This window comes from Pongo abelii, chromosome 13 (genome assembly GCF_028885655.2).
Source record: "Pongo abelii isolate AG06213 chromosome 13, NHGRI_mPonAbe1-v2.0_pri, whole genome shotgun sequence".
Taxonomy (NCBI): Eukaryota; Metazoa; Chordata; class Mammalia; order Primates; family Hominidae; genus Pongo; species Pongo abelii.
Genome location: NC_071998.2, coordinates 61,172,675 through 61,195,396, shown reverse-complemented (window position 1 = coordinate 61,195,396; position 22,722 = coordinate 61,172,675). Strand labels below are relative to the sequence as shown.

General features: G+C 39.2%; 1 protein-coding gene across 12 annotated transcripts in view; it reads left to right on the top strand.

Annotated features, from left to right (window-relative positions):
• The window catches only part of TRPM3 (transient receptor potential cation channel subfamily M member 3), a 585,468-nt gene that overhangs the window by 327,274 nt on the left and 235,472 nt on the right, over window positions 1-22,722 (top strand). For 11 of the 12 annotated variants that reach the window (XM_024252051.3, XM_024252058.3, XM_024252049.3 and 8 more), the window contains one exon: window positions 18,754-18,928. In XM_024252051.3, coding sequence (XP_024107819.3) covers window positions 18,754-18,928 — 175 coding nt within the window. Of the gene's footprint in view, window positions 1-18,753; window positions 18,933-22,722 lie in introns of those variants that run through there. The other variant, XM_054520039.2, reaches the window with a different exon arrangement.

The window sequence follows — 22,722 nt, the reverse complement described above, 5'->3', positions numbered from 1 at the left end:
GAGCCGAGATCGCGCCACCGCATTCCAGCCTAGGCTGAGTGAGACTCCGTCTCAAAAAAAAAAAACGGTGACGCGGTGGGGGGGGGGGGGGGGGGGGGCGGGGGGCGGTGCGGAGCTCAGGCAGCCCTTTCTACAATTTTAAAAAAATTGTATCATAAAAATATTTATGTCAAAGAGGCATATTTTAGAATGGAATATTCTGGTTTCCTTCAACACTGTCTGGAAGCCAAAGTGAAGAGTGTACTTCCAAGAGGAAGGAATGAAATGGCCAACTGTGTCTAATGCTACTGACGGGCCAAGTAGGAAGAGACCTGGCGACTGACTGTCAAGGATGCAAGGATGCTGCGAGTCCCTTCTTGCCCCCGATCCAAGGCTCAGATCATTTCCTCCGCGTCTCATCTGCTCCCACTTCTCCCCCATCAAAGACACTTGCCCTTCTCTTCTTCCCCTTCAGAAAATTGGTGGAATTGGGCCTTTTTTTTTTTACAAAATTTCTCCAGGCAAGTTCTGTTTTCTAGCAGCTCTGGCCAGCAACAGAAACCTCTCCTGAGAATAGACACCCCAGTGGCCTCTTTTGAAATGAGAAGAAGGAAAAACAAATGGAAAACAAAATCTGAATTAACTAACAGCTCAATAAATTAGCCCGCTACACAGAAAAGATATTCTTTACTTTTAGGCAAAGCACCAAATAGTAAATGTACTAAATATATAGCTAGGCAAATTTTACTAGTGCAGTGAAACCCCTATTAAAATAGGGTCAAATCATAGCACGTTTGTTTTCAAATGGTCCCAAACGGCTAGTTTTAGGGACTGAATTGCAAGAACGGTGCATGTCTCCCACTCTTTGCCTCTATAATAAGAGTGCTTATTGTATCAATCCTGTACAGCCAAAATAGGCATCAAAAATTGGCTTATACAGCCAGATTTCCAACTTGGTTAGTTTCTCATTGATCACAGGCACACTCAGGCTTAATAGACTAATATATGTTTCCTTATGTAATTTATCACATTAAACCCAGAGGTGAACAAACTACAAGTAGTGGGCCAAATCCAGCGTGCCATCATCTGTTTTTGTAAGTAAAGCTTTATTGCAACATAGTCATGCTCATTCTTTATGTAGTGTCTCTGGCTGCTTTCACACTATAACCACAGAGTTGAGTAGTTACAACAGAGTCCATCTGGCCTGAAAACAGAAAATACTTGCTATTTGACCCTTTATAGAAAAAAATTTGCTGATGCCTGGTTTAGACTTTAAAATAGACTTCTGGAAAAAATATTGTTCATGGTTATTTCAATCTCATTCCATGGACTTTTGCATTAATTTGCTCCAGGAAGCACTTTTTAGATTTCACTTCTTTTCACAGGCAAAAATCTCCTTTCCCTGCAGCTTTATGCTAGGGCACTGGTTCTCAAAGTATGGTCCTGGGACCAGCAACAATAGCATCACTTGGAAACTTCCTTGAAATGCACATTCTCAGGTCTTATTCTAGACCTGCTGATCAGAAGCTCTGGAGGTGGGGTCCAGCAGTGTGGGTGTTTTAATAGCTCCTCCTTCAGGGAATTCTGATGCACGCTAAAATTGAGAGACATTTGAAGTGGAGATTTCTACACACCCCTTCTTGGGATAATTTTCAATGAACAAATTAGTTTTTGCACATTAGAATCGGGGTTTTAAGAGCAGTCCTTAAAGTGCCACTTTCTTATTTATAACATTAAGATAGTCTACTTTCTACAGTAATGGTATTAGCCGTTATTGTTGCAATCAAATAGATCCTTGGTGGCAGCAGTAGAAAGAAGCAAGTAGCTGTTTCACAGACAAGACAAAGTAGGATATGGGGTTAAATACTCGAGTGATTAAGGACCCAAAGCACCCATTGCATGTCTCTAGGCCATGACTGTCTCCTGATTCCTCATCATCTCATTTCTGGATGAGGCATTCATTTATAAGAGAGAAAAGTAGAAGGGATTTATTTCCAGCACCATTAAGGATATGCTAGAACATGAAAAAAAAGAATTAATTTATATTTTTCCCTTATAAGATTTATGCAGGTGCTGCTGTATTGCTGCTGTTTTCCTTTGCTTAATGATCTAATCCTTCCCTGGAGCTTCATTTCCATGTAGCTAGAGAAAGAAATAGCTCTGATAATGAACAGCTGTGATTTAGACGGAGCGAGAAACTTGATCCCAGGAAAACAGGGAGGGCAACAGTGAGCCTTGGCCCTTTTAAGCCAGAAAGAGAAGAAACAATGAATAAACTCAGGTCCCTTTTTAAATATTTGAGATTTGTATCTGTATTTAAAAGCTACCAGAAACCAGTTTGCGACCCTAAGGTTTGAGCAAGGTAGAGTGACTGTATATACTGGTTTGTTCAGGATTAAATAACTCTAGTTTATACCTTTCATCCAAGAGTAATTATTAATAATGACCCCTTCACTTGCAAGTATGTCTGGATTGTATGATAAATTCTATGGTCACCTCAGTGAAAGACAACTCAGTAGAGCACCAATAATTCAGACTGTAGATTTTCTAACAGGACTTTGCTTGCAACCCATTTCTGACACTTATTAGTTGTGTGAATTTTGCAATTTATCCTTTATGCCTCCGTTTCCTTAACTGTAAAATGGAAATAACAATACAGTTGACCCTTGAATAATGCTGCCCTTAGAGGGTTAGTCAAAAATTCATGCGTAACATTCGACTCCTCAAAAAAAAAATACTATTAATAGGCTACTGTTCATCAGAAGTCTTATCTATAACATAAACCGCCAATTAACACATATTTTATATATTATATACTGTATTCTTACAATAAAGTAAGCGAAAGAAAATCATAACGAAGAGGAAAAGAAAATATATTACTATTCACTAAGTAGAAGTGGGTCATCATGAAGGTCTTCATCCTCATCATCTTCATATTGAGTAGGCTGAGAAGAAAGAAGAGGAGGGGTTGGTCTTGCTGTCTCATGAAGTGACAGAGGTAGAAGAAAATCTACATATAAGTGGCCCCATGCAGTTCAAACCCATGTTGTTCAAGGGTCAACTATATCTCTATCAGAAGGTTGTTGAGCAGATTGAGTAAGATATGCAACCCACCTGGCTGAGTGCCTGACACCCGGCAGGTGCTCAGCAATGGCTACTTCCCTGTAGGGAGAGAGAATAATATTAATTCATCCAGAATAATTACTCTGGGATGACAGGTATAAACTATCTAAATTCAATTGGCCCAGTGGACTTCATTACATTAAATCATCCACTACAACCCAGAAATTCACAGACAACTTTGTTTTAGTTCTATTTGTAATGAGCTTTTTTAACATGTTGCCATGTTGCAGTTTTTTCTTTCTAAGACACATATTAAGGATATCAAGAAAAAATTGTCTTTCAGAGAAAGTCATATTTGTACTTGAAAAAACAGTTCATGTTCAGAGTTGAACCAGAGGCTCAACTTTGTTCAATGCTACTGCAAAGCAAATGTCAGAAACAGAAATGACTGTATTGCAGTTCATGATGTTGGAGTTTGGAGAGACCCAGTAAACTGTATCCCACTCTTGACTGGATACAATCAAGTATCAAGTCTTCAAATTGAGAGCTAGAGAGTCAGGCAGGTGGAGATCAAAATATCATTTTTATTAATGATGAAGTTGTTGGAGTTAATGACTTAGTGTGAGAGTCAAATGGATTTGCTGGCCTGCCTCAGCTCCAAGAAACCCCACCAGAGAAGAAAGATGGATCTGTAGCAGACATTTTTCACCAAGATGACTGACTGGCACTGGTCCCTGGAGGGAAAGGAAGAAATAAGCTAATTTTCCCATTACTGCAGGATTAGCTCTATCCAATCAAGAAACACAATAGTCACCACCTATCAGGTTATTCAATTCTATATGTGGAGAGAAGTAAAGACAAGAGGCTAGATGTGCCATTCTAATGGAGCTCCCTGCACATGGAAACAAGGAGGGAGCTCCTTTCCTAGAGGAAAGAAGGTTCCCCACAATGTTGTCACCCATATTTCTCACGGAGGATTTAGTCACAGTAAAGATTCGATCAGATTAGACTTAAGTTATTTTTCTCAAAAGATACCCAGATAATCAAATAACAATTTATCACTTTTCCCAACTGTGGATCAGAAATTGGATGAAATAGCATTACTAGATCCAGAATAATCATTGCCTTTCCTTTGTCTCATCTATGATAATGGTTACTTTAATGACCTTGGTGGTGAATGAAGGTCATCCCTAGCTTACAGCACTTGAGCTATGAAAACATACTAATCACCTCAGTGGGAACAAAATTAGGTTTCCATTTCAGTCATATAGTTCCTGTTCATTTCCGCTGGAGGAAGTAATAGTTTTGTAGACATCCTTCCAGCAAGGGGAAGAATGTAAACCTTTGTTAATGTTTTCTCCCTGGTAACCTAGATACTTTGTCGCTTTAGCTGGGTTCAATTCTGAGAAACAATGAGGCTTCAATTTGAGGCTTCAATTTAAAAGTGCAGGACAGCTGAACTGAAATTGGCTGTTCGAGTCCCTAAGAATCTGGGCTCTTTCAGGTGTAATCCAGATGGACAGGTGACATGGAAACACCCACCCAAGGCACTCAGCATGTTCTTCTCTAGGTCTGTGACCACTGCTGAGGCCCCGTAGTTAAGGCCTGTAAAAGGACACCATGAGGCCACCCAAATGGCTGTCATCTCCATTTCAGCAAGATACCTTCCAACAGTGTTGAGGTATGACAGGCAACCCCTTAGTGATTATCACGTTATTCCTGTCCCTTTAGCTCTTCTAGTCCTAAGGTATGATCCTAAGCATTGTACCTTTTTATTTTTGTTTTATTTCACAAGCATGTATTTAAACTAACTTTTGAGTGTGAGGCACTGTAAGAACCAGAATGTTATCTGAGAGGGCTGGGGAGTCTGTCAGAATGAGCTTACTTACAGTTAAGTGGAGGAAGCTCTCCTTAAAGCAAGGCAGAATACAGTAATCACCAAAAGACATTCTTTTAAAAAAATGGGATCATAAGGTAATGAATAATTAATGCTTGCTGAGGAAGTTAGGAAGGGCCTCAGGAACTGGTAACATTTGAACTATGAAGTTTGACTTAGGGGTCTCTGAGGGGCTAAAATAAATAGTACCCCCAGGGGCCCAGGCATGGTGGTTCACACCTGTAATCCCAAAACTTTGAGAGGTCAAGGCAGGCAGATCACTTGAGCCCAGGAGTTCTAGACCAGCCTGGGCAACATGGCGAAACTCTGTCTCTACACAAAATATAGAAATTAGCTGGGTGTGGTGGTGCCTGCCTGTGGTCTCAGCTACTCTGTAGGCTGATGTTGGAGGATCAGTTGAGCCTGGGAAGTCGAGGTGGCAGTGAGCCAAGATCATGCCACTGCACTCCAACCTGGGTGATGGAGTGAGACCCTATCTCAAGATATAAAGAAAGAAAGAAATAGTGCTCCTTTTCTGCATCCAAGTTCTGACCAATTTGAGAAATAAAAGAAGTACTTGGTGGAACCCAAGATATCATTGAAAATTACTTATAGTGGACAAGTGAACAGATGGGGACTTTAGTTTTATTGGCCAAGTGGGTTTAATGACACTCCAAAATTGGGCAGAATCCCACGGTGAGTCTTCACCTCCTCACCTCACTGCACATCTTCAGGGTCTGGGCTCCTGGAGGAGCTGGGAGATCTCAGGTTCTCTGAAAGCAGGCAGATGCCAAGAGGAAGCAGAGCCAGGCAGAGCTGAGCAAACCGTTAGTCTTTTCAAATTCACCGGGTGGCCAAGTGAAGGGGCAGAGAAAATCCAAGGGTGTGCATAGGAAAAATTCCTTCTCTTGAAACCGGGAGTGAGGAAAGATACTCATCTGAAAACTGGTGTGGCTAAAGGGATGTTTAAAAATCATCCTGCATGGAAGATGGTGAGGATAATCTGGTGAGACTCAGATCAGGTGGAGAGAGAGCTCTGGAAGGAGATGGGGAGACGAAGGTTGGGTACAGAACAAGGAGAGTCTTGTATATCACACTAAAGGAGTGGGCTTTTCCTAAAAACAATGGGCCTTTCCTAAAAACCCACTATATTTTTACAGAAAGACTGTATTTGTGAGTGACAACTAGCAGTTAAGTGAAGACCATTATATTAGAGAAGTGAGGTAGGAAGTAATCTCAGTAGCCCACAGGAAAACCAATGAGCACAGACACTGGGCATTTGGTATAATTCCTGATTTCATAAGAATTTAAATCGCATCTGTCTACTTTGCATCTCAGGTCAGTTGATGAGGAGAAAATTACTCCTATCATAAATAATTTTAAAATTTCTGTGGAAATAATTATGTTGTCATTTAACCTATCTACCTTTTTGTTTTTTTAAGAGACAAGATCTCACTCTATCACCCAGGCTGAAGCACGGTGGCACAAGCACAGCTCACTTCAGCCTAGACCTCCCGGGCTCAAGCAATCCTCCCACCTCAGCCTCCATAGTAGCTGGGACTAAAGGCACATACCACCATGCCCAGCTAACTTTTAAATTTTTTTGTAGAGACAAGATCTCCCTATGTTTTTCAGGCTGGTCTTGAACTCCTGGGCTCAAGTGATCCTCCTGCCTAGGCCTCCCAAAGTGCTGGGATTACAGGCATGAGCCACCATGCCCAGCCCCCTGCCTTCCTTTGTATCCCAAATGTCAGAGAGCAACTATGACATGTAGAACATTGTATAATATGTTGGTAATACAGAAATAAATACCTAATAGAGAAAAGAGTGCCTAGACATCTCTGCTCTGTTCAAAACCCACATCAAAAGTCATTACTCATGTAATTAATGCAATAAAACTTCAAAAGCTATACGTAAGGCACTATAAGAAGTTTTTCTTTAATACCATCATAGTTGATTGACAAATTTATAAAGGATGTTCATTGGCATGTGCTTCTTTTAAAAAGAAAATGCTATGAGAACACACAATGAGAATGTCTTTGAACCTGGGACCTGAAGGATGAATATGTTCCTCGCAGAGAGAACATCAAAAACAAAATTCCTTGAAGAGAAAATGGAGCTTTTTGCATTTGGGACAGGTAGAAGTAATTGCTGTCTCTTTCAGTAGGTACAAAGAAAAGAATTATTTTTATAATTTGAAAAAAGCAAATTAACATGCATACCACCAGCAACATTTCCCTCACTGTAACCGTCCACCTTCCTGCCTAGCTCGTCCCTGAAACATGGGCCAGGTCTTTTCTGTGATTTTCCAATCCATAATTCCCTTAGCTGCTTTGCTCCTTATTCATTTTGTCAAGAAGCCAAGGAACTTGTATGGGCTATGGACTTAGATCCTGGAACATTTGCAGGGGAGCATGGGTAGCGTATTATAAAGTAAAATGAGTTAAAACAACTCTGATTACATTTGAGAAGGCAAGATCTGACTTTTGATGTGGGTTTTGCACAGAGCAGAGACTAAGACTATAGCTTTGTTTGGGAGAGTTTTCTTGTAGACTTAGATCGATTACATTAAAAGATTCAGCCTTCAAACAATGGCTCCAAAGAAAATAATGTTGGCTTTTCCCTTTTATGAAAGTAATACTTGTCTTACAGCCCAAGGGATTGGCCATCCTTTTTCTATTGAAATTATTCAGAGGAATGCTTCTTGGATGTCCTGGTAATGTATTGACATTAATAGAAGAATATTTCAATCAGAGCCATCTGGCCACAAGGGAATAACAGCTCCCATTGATTATGTAAAAAGCTAAGTTATCGTCTGGGTATATAATACACTTGGAGTTGGTTTATGGGTTTTGTTATTTAGCATTTACATCTCCTTCCAACCCACAGAACTTGAAAGACTTAACAAGCTGGTTGATGAATAAGGAGAGGCCCCTGGGGGAAGACGTTCGGGGAGTGATACAAAAGGCCACCTATCCCAAAGCAGAAAATGTTAGCCTTTTGGACACACGAGAAGGGAATTTGATAATTTGGCATATTATCAGTCTGCATGAGAGGGTATTCAAATTTTGGAGAAGCCTATTTCGAATTATTTGTTTGCCAGAGCCTTCTTTCAGTTTAAATGTGTAAAATGCATTCATTTTTCTTTTCTCTTCATGAATCATTTATACATTCAAACCAGAAACTTCGTATAAGCTTAATAAATATAAATAAGCATCTTTATATTTGTGTTTAAGCATAAAATTCTTAAGTGCCAGGCTCTAAGTGCTTTATAAATAATAATTCATGTATTATTCAAAACAGTTTTGTGAATTATATACCTACTCTGTGTATTAAATGCTGTATTGAATATCAATATGCAAATACCCCTCAGTGTCCATGGGGGATTGGTTCCAAAATCTCCCACAGATACCAAAATCTGAGGATGCTCAAGTCCCTTATATAAAATAGTGTTTTCATATAGGCTATGTGCACCCTTCCAGATATCTTAAATAACCCCTAGATTACTTATGGTACCTAATATAATATAAACGCTACATCAATAGTCGTTATGCTTTATTGTTTAGGGAATGAGGACAAAGAAAAATGTCTGTATGTATTCAGTACAGAAATAATTTTTTTTCAGAATATTTTTGATCTTTTGTTGGTTGAGGCCACAGATGTGGAACCCACGGATGCAGAAGGCCAACTGTATACTTTTTATTTATCAACATATGTCAAGATGCATTTCTGCCCTTCTAGGATGTGAATGGCTCCAGCTTATATGTTGTTAGCTTTGTAAAGTCCAGCAAGGCTGTGGGGGTTTACAGCAGCAGGGAGATAAAATAGATAGAGCAGCACATGCTGAGAGTGAATCAGGGAAAGCGGGAGTCGATGGGAGCCAGCAGGCACATGGGGAAAAAGACAGTCATGGACCTAGAAAGCAGAAACTGAGAATGAGAATACAGAAGATTCTGCCCAGTTGCAAACAGGCAGCCCAAAGCCTAAGGAAAAGCCTCCTCTGAGAGAGTGAGACTGGCCAAGGCTTCCAGAGTGCAGGATGGAGATGGGGGTGGTGAGGAGCAAAGCCCTTCAGGGAGGCCCACTGCAATCAAGCAAGTCTTGGGGTCCATGTTGCCAGGAAGGGAGCAGGCAAAAGGCCCAGCTTCATTGGAATGTAGAAGGTGGTGCTGCTCTCCAGAAGCTGGGGATATTCAGAGAGGAGTGATTGCTCTCTCTGCCCTGGGTCTTAGACCTTTGGAAAGACCTAATTTAAGCCCTTCATTATCAGAGTGAAGTTTCTTGATAAACCACACAGGTGACTCCTTTTCTCTTTACGTAAGAGATGCAGAGTAGCTTCCCATATAGTAAACAGTCTTCCCACACGATCATCAGTTATGCTGGAAAGGAAGCCCCTCCTGACACTAAACAGGGTATTGGGACTGCACTCAGCATTGACCTGAATAGTTCATTTTGAAGTCCCACTTAAAAAAAAAAAAAAATCTGCTATCCCAAATTCTCATATGAAGGACCCTCAAGTCCAAGTACAGACGCTCCTCCAATTATGATGGGGTTATGTCCAATCCAACAATTTTAAGTTGAAAACACAGCTAATACACAACCTGCCAAACATCGTAGCACAGCCTAGCTTACCTTAAACGTGCCCAGAGCATTTACATGAGCCTACACATGGGTACAATCATCTAACACAAAGTCTATTATATAACAAAGTGTTGAATATTTCATGTAATTTATTGAAAATGATATTGAAAATGAAAAACGAATGGTGGTATGAGTACTAGAAGTATGATTTCTACTAAATATGTATCACTTTTGCATCATTGCAAAGTTGAAAAATTGCAAGTTGAATCATTCTAAGTGAGGGACTGTCTTGACTCTTTTCCTGCCAGGTTTTCATAGTTAGAAAACAGCTCATGTGGACCTTCAGGATAAAGGACAGGTGAAGACTGCCTTAGAGCAAGCAGAGTGGCGGCTGGGAAGAGGAATGTTTGATCATGATAATCTCACGCAAAGTACATAAAGGGGTATATATATGTATGTATATATGTATGTATGTTTATATGTGTGTATATACATACATATACATATGTTTTATATATATATATTTTTTTTTTTTTTTGAGACAAAGCCTCACTCTGTCACTGAGGCTTTGGTGCAATGGCACACTCAGGGCTCACTGCAGCCTCAACTTCCCAGGCTCAAGTGATTCTCCTACCTCAGGGTCCTGAGTAGCTGGGACTACAGGCACATGCTATCAAACCCCACTAATTTTAAAAAATATTTTTTGTAGAGACAGGTTCTTGCTATATTTCCCAGGCTGATCCTGAATTCCTGGGCTCAAGTGATCCTCCCGTCTTGGTCTCCCAAAGAGCTGGGATTACGGCATAAGCCATTGTGCCCAACCGTAAATGGGTATTTTTTATAAGGAGGCAGAAACATGTCTGTAGGAAGAGTTGGCAAATTATAGCCCACCCTATTTTTATGTAGCTCATGGGCAAGAAGTTCTTTTATATTTTTAAATATTTGGAAATAAAAGAATAATATTTCGTGGCATGAAAACTAAATGAAATTCAAACGTCAGCATTTATACAAAAATTCCATTTTTATTAGTAAGCCTGTATTTAAAAACATATATATATATTCAGTTGTATTTTGAATTTTAATTATACAAAATGGTGTAGAATTTTTTTCTCTCTTATTATGTAAGTACCTGCACAATTTTCTCTATTTTACGCTTTGGCCTACAATGTCTAAAATATTAATATTTACTATGTAGCCTTTACGCAAAAAACTTTGTCTACCCCTGGTGAATAGGGGACTCTCTGCAAGAACCATGGACAAGTGACTATAAATAGGCCTGAAAAGTTACCAATAATCCCAGCTATATCAGTTCTCTCTCTCTCTCTCTGTCTTTCTGTCTCTCCACCTCTTTCTCTCTCTCCTGCCTCCCTTTGTCTCTCCTCCCTTCTCTCTTCCTCTCTCCCTCTTTTATTCTCTCTTCCTTTCTTTCACAGATGCCCTCTCTCTTCTTTGCTTTCTTTGATTCTCTTTTATTCTCTCTCTCTCCCTCTCTTTCCCTCTCTTTCACAGATTCTTTCTCTTTTCTCTCCCCTCTCTCCCTCCTTCCTCCCCCATACCATTTCCTTCCCTCTCCCTGGGGCCATGTGATTTCTCGCCTCCACGGTGCCCTCTGCTCCTTTGTTTTCTACCTGCATGTGGCTTTTTTGTTCATTGACTTACCTTCCTCACATGGTTGGTCTGGAGGACCACCACTAACAGAGGCTTCACTCCCCAAGTATGCATGCCCTGGAAGCCCATCTCCCAGTTACTGACCCTGGGCTCAGATCTCCACTTCAATCCCAGGAAAGCAGATCTGGCTCACTGCAGGTCTGACATCCATGTAAGTCCAGCCAGCTTTGAAAAAAGTCAAGCACGGCTGCCCCTTCTTTGCAGTGGACGGGTGTGTTCTCTGATAGGGGAGAGGGGATAGGGCGGACACCATGAGAGTTTTCAGTACACATGCCACAGTGACCTCTTTGGCTAGCTTAAAGGATTTCCCATTCAATCCACTCATCCACTGCCCAGCTTCTGTTCTTTGTCCTCTGATTACTAGATAGAAAAGCAAAGCAAGAAGGCAATGCCCCAAAAGAAGGCTAATCGATGGGCGTTAATACAGGATTGCTGTGAAAATGCCTGGAGCACTGATAATGCACAAAATAGATTCGTTTAGCTGTATTGAAAACAAACAGAAAAAAATATAGAGTTTGCCATATTAATTTAATATATTCTGCATTCTCAGTCCCTAGGAAAAGATACGCTATGCACCATCAGTTTTCAATTTTTTATCACTGTGTGAGGAAGGCATTCTAATTAATCCAAACTCTATATTTTCAGTGTCTTGACATCCCGTATCTCCAGCCAAATTTGCTAAAATTTCACATGCCAAGATAAAATATACAAGCATGTTATTCTGGAGTATTGTTATTAGCTTTAGATATGAAAAGATTGTACATAGATGGGGTCCATTAAATTAAATATCAGTAAGGGAGTTGCCATAGAAACTGGTAATAAGAGAAAAAGACATTTAAGAAATTCATGTTATTTTTACCCTTGCCTAGTCCCAAAGTGGGTTGGAAACATATGCCTTGGGAAGTTCCAACCTCAGGGAAGGACCCAAGCCATCTTTCAAGGAATTTCTTTCTGTCTAGAGAACCATAAGTATTTAGAAGTGAAACATTTTGTTGCGTGTCGACTGTTTAATAGCTTGTGTGGTACTTCCTATTTCCAAATGCTTTCCTGAGCATCAATTTAGGTGCAGGATTATAGTGGCAAAAAAATGTATAGCGTACAGGATTGGTTTGCATTGGGTCTGGCATTCACCACTTGGGTACATCATGAATTTTCAATAAAAGATATCTGAGTTTATTAACCATTTACAAGTAAGGTCAGACACATTCCAGTTATAGTTAGGCTGTCTTGAATAGATAATTTCTTCTAACTCCATAACATGAAGGCAAAATCCAAAATACCTGCCTCCATAGAAGACCTAAGAGACATTCTAGTTAAAATGAGATGCATTTATTTTCAAATGTCACCCCTAGATGTTTTCTTGGGCTCACTCTGCTCCTAAATAGCTCAAAGGTTTCTAGTCACATTTCCTTTTGCAAAAATGTACTGTATTAAAATATTCTCTGTCTGTACAATAATATTTCCACAGTTGTACCTGAATATTCATGTATTCACAACTGGGAGTCTTCCTAATTGTAAGAAACACCTTAAACTTACTAAGAAAAAAAAATACTTTTGAATGTTTTCAGGCACAACTGATTATCAGATTTATGTAGTTTTCATAAATTCATCTCACACTTTCCAGACCACAGAAGAGATGCATTAGTTAAAGACATCAAGAATCGAATTCTGAAACTATTTGTAAAGAGCTGTGGTAGTGTGCAAACTTCAGCCATTATTTCTCAAGTAGGTATTAATTTGTTACCCATTAAAATGAGGCAAAATAGCTTGACTGCTCTCTCTCCATGGATGCATAATGTCAAAGCACATGAATTCTCTACACAGACATTTAAATCAACAAAAATCACATAACCCTGGAGCTGGCAAGGCAAGGAATTGCTAACTGTGTTCATGTTATTGGGACATGCTTTAGCTAGTAAACACAAGTATCTAGCCACCACTGATAGACTTAGTATTGAATTGTTCAAGATCTTCAGGAAGTTATCTCTCACTTAAAGTGCAAATCCCCTTTTTAAGTGACCTATACTGTGATAATCATGATCTGTGGCCTATAGTCATTAAGATGTAGGTAGAGAATGATCTTCTATGCTCTATCTCCATGGAAATATGAGCCAGTTTCTAACAGCAAATAGATTATCCTTCAGGCCCACACGCACTTTAGATCATCTGTGGGTGACCTTTAACATAAAACCTAACAGTTAATTTAGTTTGATTGAAATTTTACCCAGGCATTTTACTATTACACACCAAATGTTTTCACAAATAGCTAAGCTGATCGTAGATTATGGTTTCATATCAGCAGAGAGAGTTAATTGCTGTTAATAAAGAAGAAAGACTGCTTCGAATTTTAAGACATTCTTTCATTCCTGACACCTCTCTCCCTCACAATGCCTCGCCCAGTCTTTTCTTATGGCAATTTAGACACTTTTAGCTTTATTGGGAGCCCTGGCTGAATTGCCTAGCAGTCGAAACAAAATGTAACAAAAGTCTAAGAGGTTATCTTATTCGAGGACTTAGGGTTCAGTATATAATTAGAAAGCCCTAGGGTAACCTAAAACCCTGTAGAACACAGAGCTGTTAAATCTGTTACTCAAGCTCACATTTTCGTATGCTCTAATGTTTCCAATTCCAAAATTGCAAAAGCTGGAGAGTGTGGCAAGCATCTTGCCTATTCCTGCTTAAAGCAACCTTACATTGCTCTCAAATAAAATTCTAATGGAAAGTTCTGAGAACTATGACAAGTCTTTGGTGATGGTAGAAAATGAAAAATGACTGCAATCAACTAAGGAATTGGCTTACTTCATTCCAAAGCCAAAGAACAAGTATTCACCAAAAAAGGGACCTGGGAGAATCTAGGTAATTTTTTTTTCCTACAGACTGTATTTTTTAAATTAAATCTAAACAACCTTTTATTTTATTCATTTGTTTTCAATGAATGACCAGTAGGTTTAGCTGAGAGAGACACAAATTTGTAAGGCTCTTCAAAGGAACTTACATCAGTTTCTTTATGAGCATAAAGAAAATGGCAGTGAGCCCTATGAATCCAGCCCAGCTGGATACGCAGTGGATTCCCAAAATGTTTTCTTTATGTCACAAATAAAAAATGTAGCATTCTTGACATTCTAGAAAGCTGTTTCTTTTCTATGAAGTCTTATCCTGCAGATTCCAATTTGTAAGATTATGAATCTTGCTAGAGTTTTTTAAATATCCTGTGTTTGAGCTGTAATTTAGAAAAAAAAGTGTGAACAGAAAAAAAAACAAGAAAGAAAGAGGAGAATGGAGAGAGAGTGGGGTGATATCCTAACCAGGAGTCCCCAATCCCAGACCACAGACTGGTACTGGTCCATGTCCTATTAGGAGCCAGGCCATAGGTGAGCGGCTGGCAAGTGAGCGAAGCTTCATCTGTATTTACAGTCACTCCCCATCACTCACATTATCAGCTGAACTCTGCCTCCTGTCAGATCAACTGCATAGGAGCGTGAGCCCTATTGTGAACTGTGCATATACGGTATCTAGGTTGCGTGCTCCTTATGAGAACCTAATGCCTGATGATCTGTCACAGTCTCCCATCATGCCTAGATGGGACCATGGGAACCCTAGATGGGAAAGCAAGCTCAGGGCTCCCACTGATTCTACATTATGGTGAGTTGTATAATTATTTTATTATATATTACAATGTAATAATAATAGAAGTAAAGTGCATAATAAATGCAATGCACTTGAACCATCCCAAAACCATCCCCCACTCCGGCGTCCATGGAAAAATTGTCTTCCATGAAACCAGTCCCTGGTGTCAAAAAGGTTGGAGACCACTGCTATACACAGTGTTTCACTGTGGAAGGTTTAGCCAATCAATATAACTGGGCAGTAATAATGTGATATAATCCTCCTGGGCATAGAATTTTGTTCAAAAATTTATCCTAGAACTTGTGTCAGAGGCCTCAGTGAGTTTCACAAAACAACACAAACAGATGCCCTTTGCAGATGTATCAATGTGCTTAATTTAGGGTGGGGTTTTGCAAGGGTCCATTAACAAAGTATTCATAGGCTTATGATCAGCTAAGATAGGTTTCAAGAATCCATAAAGCCCCTGAAATTGCGCAGAAACATTTTTGTGTCTACCCACCTGTATGTTTACTTTTCTGGAGAAAGGTTCCCTAGCTTTCATAAAATACACAAACATATTCTAAGAATAGGCTACAGACTACTTTAGGTCATTACTAGTTATCTGATGTCATTTTCTTTTGCCAGAAATAAAGACAATACGTGTATGTGTGTAAGTGTGTGTGTGACCTGACAGAAAGGTTTAATGTTAACATATCTTGGTTAACTTACACTAAGCATGATAGTTTTAGGCATAGTTTGATTTTCTACCTCTCATAACTAAGAAATTCAAAACTGCTTTTGTTTGTAGCCTATAAAGGCTTTTATTATCCATGGAACAAATGTCCATGTATTATCACTGAAAAAAATAAGAGATAATTTGGAAGCATAGATATATTCAATATTTATGAAAAAGATGACCGTTTGCTCCATTCCATTTTTGGCACCAAATTTGACTAAATGTGTGTGTGTGTGTGTGTGTGTGTGTGTGTGTGTGTGTGTGTGTTCAGCTCTGGATTAATATGTTTGTTTTCATCATTTTAATTGGTAATTAGTTTTAGTTCAAATATAGGAAATCATTATCCTGAAAATCTTTCTGTACTTCTAAAAGTTATAATATTTTGATACATTGACAAAGATATTGACAGAGATTAAACTGACCATGTATTACTCTCAAACAAATCAGCCTATGAGATTTGATCTTTTCATTATGTATGCTCTCAAAGGGAGAGGAGGTTTCCAGCCATCTTTCCTGCTGTCTTGTAGATGCCAGATCACTGGAACACAGTAGAAGGTCCATGCTAAGTACTTCTCCCTCCACGAGAACACTGAGTGGACCGCACTTGGTCTGTGAGTTGGAGTAAAGATTCCACCGGCAGAATCCAAGAGTCCTAGAACTTGGCAAATTCTAGGATGTCTTAGAAGATCCTAGAAGGGGTCCAAATATATCATCTGATATAAAACAGCAGGTATAGGGTATTGTTCCTTAATACAAAGTCAATGACATGGGAGCATGTGCTAAAGCAAACAAGGGAAAAAAATAAATAGCATGGCAAAAAACACAATTACTTTTGCACCAACGTAATACTTTGGGGAATACTTCATAAAATAACCTTTAACAACGGAAAATAGGCTACCTTTTTGAAGGCATGTTATAAAGTACAAATCCCTATGGGGTGGATATTTTTATGAGAGCAAATTCTCCTCCCAAAGAGAAATGTTGTATTAACATTTCAAGTTAGCCCTTAATCTTTTTTTGTTTTTATTTTATTTTTTGAAACGGAGTTTCACTCTTGCTGCCCAGGCTGGAGCGCAATCGTGCGATCTTGGCTCACTACAGCCTCTGCCTCCCGGGTTCAAGCAATTCTCCAGCCTTAGCCTCCCAAGTAGCTGGGATTACAGGCGCCTGCCACCGCGCCCAGCTAATTTTGTCTTTTGGTTTTTTTTGTTGTTGTTATTTTTAGTAGTGACAGGGTTTCGCCATGTTGGCCAGGCTGTTCTCAAACTCCTGGCCTTTGGTGATCCTCCCACCTTGGCCTTCCAAAGTGCTGGGATTACAGGCATGAGCCACCGTGTCTGGCCAGCCCTTAATCTTTAAAGTACCTTTCAACAGGAATTTACTCAATCTTCATAATCAGCAGCAATAAGGAAACTGTCTCCTTTACAGACACCCAAAGAGAGCCTTAAGGAGACCTATCGTTTGAGTCACTAAGGGCTCCTGGGTCAAAACAGAACAGCAAGGCCTTTCACTTCCCTCTCCTGGGATTTGAAAGAGTAATTTTCAAGACCTCCCCATCCACAGAAAATGAATGGGTCCCCAGGTCACTTGTCTGTCCCAGTTCCCTCTAGGAACTGAAAGAAATCTTGGCATCTTGCCTTGATCAACAATCATCATTTTCTTTTATGTGTTTTAAGTGGACATGCAAAACAGCACCCATTTTTGTGTAACTGGCATTTTGGATCATTCTTTTAAGATGAAAATCACACCGGGAAAAACATCAAGTTAAAGGAGATAAAGCCCTAGGAGACTAAAGTATTTATACTTTAGAAGTAAAACAGGTCACATAAGTCAAAAATATCTTTTACCCGAGCAAGAAACCAAATCCTAAACTATTACTCATTACGGGGAAGCAGTTTCTTGATATCAGATAAAAGCATAGCAAAAGAAGTAAAAGGGAGAACTCAGATGTCCAAGAGTTGTTTTATTTTAGTTTATATTTATGGAAGTGGTACAGAATTTTGATTATTTCTTTTTTAAGATAACTGCTGTGTGTGCCCTCTAAGACCAGCTCATTTTTACGGTACTGCTCAATTCCTTAATTATTCTGAGGCAGCAGAGAGAAAAAATACAATGTGATACCAAATTGAACAAAAGGAAGTTATTCAATGATAAATCATACTTGAAATGTCACTTAAAAATGAATTTTTCTTTCTCATCATGTCTCTCATGGACATTTGATTTTATTCTCTTTAAGTTTGGTTGAACCATGCATACAGCAATTAAAGCAATTTCACCTGAAAACAGCAATGTCTTCTGGCTCAGCATAAATAGCTTAAATACTTTTGGGAAACACTTAATTCAACTGAATCCAACAAATGTTTACTGAACTCACATCACGTGCCTAGCTCCTTGCTCAGTAGTGGCAGATGCAATAATGGCAGATGGCAGATACCATATCTCCTGGGTAATTCATCATGACAATCATGCTGTTAAGAATCAATAATCATACAAAAATTAGCTGAGCATGGTGGACGTGCCTGTAATCCCAGCTGCTTGGGAGACTGAGGCAGGAGAATTGCTTGAACCTGGGAAGCAGAAGTTGCAGTGTGCTGAGATTGTGCCACTACACTCCAGCCTGGATAACAGAGTGAGACTCCATCTCCAAAAAAAAAAATTAATAATCAGTCTGATCATCTATGGTCAAAGATAGACCCAGAATTCAGCCAGTAGTTGATTCAACAAGTTAAAATATGTCCCCAGCTGATTTTGATAGTGTTTAATAAAAAAAAGCCATGTAGGCATTTTTTTACCCCTGTGATAACTTCAGGGAGGTGGCATTTTGTAACTTCCTACTTTTCATATAGGAAACAGACTTATTGGAAAGATAAAAGACTTGCTTCAGATCATGTTCAACTTCCATGCTCTTGGTTGCTGGTCTGGTGCTTTGTCTGTTGACTAATTCCTTTTTCTCCCTCCTCACCCCAGGCCCTCTCCTGTAAAGTATGGAACCCCATGCCTTCACTGACCCCAGCATCCCGAGAGTTGAAGGGAGAGGGCAAAGTCAAATAGACTTTCTGGTGGGAAAATTTGGCTGAAGGGTTTTCTGTAAATTTTTGCTCAGTACAGTATCCCTTCATATGTTGCTACCTCCCCCGTGCTCAGTAATTTTAGTTTGTGCTTTTTGTTTCTCTTTTTGTTTCTTTGGTTTGCTGGCTTTGTGTTCTTTTCTCTTTTTTCCTTTTCTTTTCCTTTTTTAATGCAGGAATCGGTCAAGGTGTTCCTGTGGTGGCACTCATAGTGGAAGGAGGACCCAATGTGATCTCGATTGTTTTGGAGTACCTTCGAGACACCCCTCCCGTGCCAGTGGTTGTCTGTGATGGGAGTGGACGGGCATCGGACATCCTGGCCTTTGGGCATAAATACTCAGAAGAAGGCGGGTAGGTAACTTTCCAGGCCCCATGGAAGAACCTTAGAGCCTGTTTGGAAATGAGGGTATGAGTGGATTATGTTTTCAGTAGCTCAACCAAGACCTCAAATCAAAACAAGCTATGAACAAATTGTCTAAAAAATGTCTGTCATGGGAGGGCTGTGGTGAAGAACAGAGAAACATATTCTAAATGTCCTATGAAGTGGGAAATTCTATGAAAGCTACACGGATAATAAAAAGGGTGAGGAAAAGAGAGGAGGTCATAGGCTGTGGTCTCCTTTTTCTTCTCTTCGTATCTCCTTCTCCTCCTCCCAGTAAGGAGAAGCAGGAATTGAGTTTTAACACATGAAGCACATGCAGTCTGTACCAGATGGTTCAGGTTGGTAACTTCAGAGAAGCTGGGTTGTTCAGCTTCCAGGCTTGGCCTCCAAACACCAGCATTGCGAAGCCACTGTGAAGATATGTGGTAGACCATGCCATCAGGCTTCTCTAGACAGGCTGGGAAAGTCAAATCTCTGTAATGGTAACTACTCTGGTCCTTTGTAAACTCCTGTTGAACCCCTCATGCCCTTTCCTTGATCTGTTAGGCTCCTAATGCTACTTTCAACAGCCCAAAGCCCCCAACCCCAGGAAAGATTCCCCCTTCACAGCACTCCCCTCCAATCCAACTTCCCACTGAGCAAATGCTGAAATCCAGGCACTCTTGCAGATTATTAGATCAAATAAACCATCCTAAGGTGTGAGTGAGATTAAGGGGGTAAAACTCAGGGGAGCCATTGATGTTTTAAGTAAGGAACTTCCTAATCCAATCAATTCCCCTAACACATGAAATTTGTGGGGAGGGGAAAGCCCCAAATGAGATGATGGTCTTTTATTCATGCCTTTTATAAATATACATTAGGTGTTTCCTGGGTGCCATGTACTAGGCCAAACATTAAGATGTAAAAAAGAAAAACATACAATTAATTGCCACTCTCAAGATGCTCACAGTAAGTATAGTAAGTAGACAAGTATTACAAAACAAAAATACAAGTGAGCTCACCTGCAGCAGGATGCTCCCTCCTCCATCCCTCTTGTACCCATCCCTCTTGTACCCAGCCTGCTTTATTTAAATAGAGACTGAGCATGGCAAGTCAGTACCATCCCATCTCTCCCCATCCCCTTCCTCATCTTTGACAGCAGCCCAGTACTCCACATAAGCCATTAAAACAGTACGCCTACCTAGTTAGAAGATGAACCTATGTTTGTGAAATAAGGAATAACAAAAGGCATCGAGCCTCCAGCTTAACACTGCAAACCTGAAAGCTCTGATACCAAAAAAAATAATAATAATAATTCTAATTTTTATAAACTCAAAGTTGGAGTTTTCTTTACTGGCAAATTTAGTTAAATTACTATTATATTTTGATAGTAAATATTGGTCCATTTTATAGCTCAGAACCTAAAAAGAGAATATGTACCCAAACTTCTCTATGTTTACAACCAACCCAGAGTTTAAGATTCTGAATTGTGCTTTGTTTTATTAAAAATTTAACCAAGGGTCGGGCACAGTGGCTCATGCCTATAATCCCAGCACTTTGGGAGGCCGAGGCAGGTGGATCACTTGAGTTCAGGAGCTCGAGACCAGCCTGACCAACATGGTAAAACCCCATCTCTACTAAAAATACAAAAATTAGCCAGGCGTGGTGGCACGGGCCTGTAATCCCAGCTACTTGGGAGGCTGAGGCAGGATAATCGCTTGAACCCAGGAGGCAGAGGTTGCAGTTGCAGTGAGCCAAGATTGTGCCATTGCACTCCAGCCTAGGCAACAAGAGCGAAACTCTCTTAAAAAAAAAAAAAAAAAAATTAACCAAGGTTCTCCTTTCTCTAAATCTAGCAATTTGTTCTATTTTTCAGAAATAAACTTAATAATTTTAATACAGTTTTTAGCTTTGGCTTATTTCTTACTTTTTAGTTTGCAAATTATTTTATGGTATTCCTACAAAGTAGATGCAAATTTGCATTCAGAATGCACCTTTTGTTTTTCTGGGTTTTTTTGTTTGTTTGTTTTGTTTTTTCAGAAAACTCATGGAAAAGTACACTGTTCACCTCAGCATTTCAGGTTTCTCAGGTGTATATACAATGAAAGCCAGGACTTAGTGCCTATTATTTATCATGATCTTGGATTGTCTACCTTGAAAATGTTAAAATATTTAATAAGTTAAATATAAATATGTTAAAATACTTAGATTGCCCTTCCTGCTTTAATATGGAGGAAAGGTTATGTATTTTAGAACTGGGTGGGACCTAGATTATGTAAATTAAATTATTATTTAAATTAAGATTATTTAAATTAAGCACTTTGTCCAAAGCCACACAGCCCAAGATCCCAGTCTAGAATCCCTGCTGGTATATTATGAACATGTACTGAAATGTGTTTTATGGTATGTGCTGTAGTGTTCCTCATATAGTACTTCAGTGATACTGTTTTGTAAATATTCAAATGCCCTTCAGTTGTTTTCAGCTTCCTCTTTTCATTATACTTTAGTATTATTATTATTACTATTGGTATTCCAAAGAAATCAAAAGCAATGCATTCCTGGTTGTAAACCAATGTCCAAGCTGATCGACCCTGTGTCATGGGGATTCTTTCCCTTTTCCTACCTAGACCATTATACACCAACCCCAAAATTAAGAGTCAGAAATATCATATTTTCTTTTTTTTTTTTTTTTTTGAGATGGAGTCTCACGCTGTCCCCCAGGCTGGAGTGCAGTGATGCGATCTCAGCTCACTGCAAGCTCCACCTCCTGGGTTCACCCCATTGTCCTGCCTCGGCCTCCCAAGTAGCTGGGACTACAGGCACCTGCCACCACTCCTGGCTAATTTTTTGTATTTTTAGTAGAGACAAGGTTTCACTCTGTTAGCCAGGATGGTCTCGATCTCCTGACCTCGTGATCCTCCCACCTCGGCCTCCCAAAGTTCTGGGATTACAGGTGTGAGCCACTGCGCTCGGCCAAAAATATCATCCTCTTTTAGCTTTAATTAGCAGTTTTTGTTGTAATTTTTTATAGTCAAAATATGCAAAAGCACAATCTATATGGGATCTACACAAACTATGAACAAAGGCTGATTATCAAAGAATATGAGTTTATGCACATAACTAGTGCAGAGGTAAAGAATTAAGTATAATTTTTGATCTTAAGACGTTTTAAAATTAAAACTTTAAAAATTTTAAGAAACATTTAGAAATGGTTATTAAGAAAATAGAAGTCTAAAGAGAAGTTTTGTATTTTATATGTAGTGTTGTAATAAAAGTATGCTCTTGCTCCAGGAAAGCAATTATAAATTCATCATGATAAAATGAAGTCAGAATGTTTCTCTGTGCCACCTGAATAACTTCAAGAATTTAATCATGTTTATTTAGCTTGATAAGAAATTGTGTAGCCACACATGTGCAGCCAATTTTAAAAATCATTTCCAAATAACATTATCTTGCAGTAGTGTGCTTTATGTTAAGAAAAAAAAAATGGCCCACCTAGACCTTATTCACCAGGAAGGATTTCTTCTTTGATTTCTAATAAAGTCCAACAGTGTTGGAAATGTTTCACTACAAATAAATGTAAATCCACAACTCTATGATCATATAAACAAATCTATATAAATGCGCATCATCGTACAAATAGAATTGGATATAGAGAACACATACATCCTGTTTATGAAACCTTTATTTCAGGGCTGCATCAGTATCTTTTCAATTACTTTGGTAACTTACATATGATTAAAAATGTTTTAAGTTAATTTAAAGATTCTTAAATAATACAGAT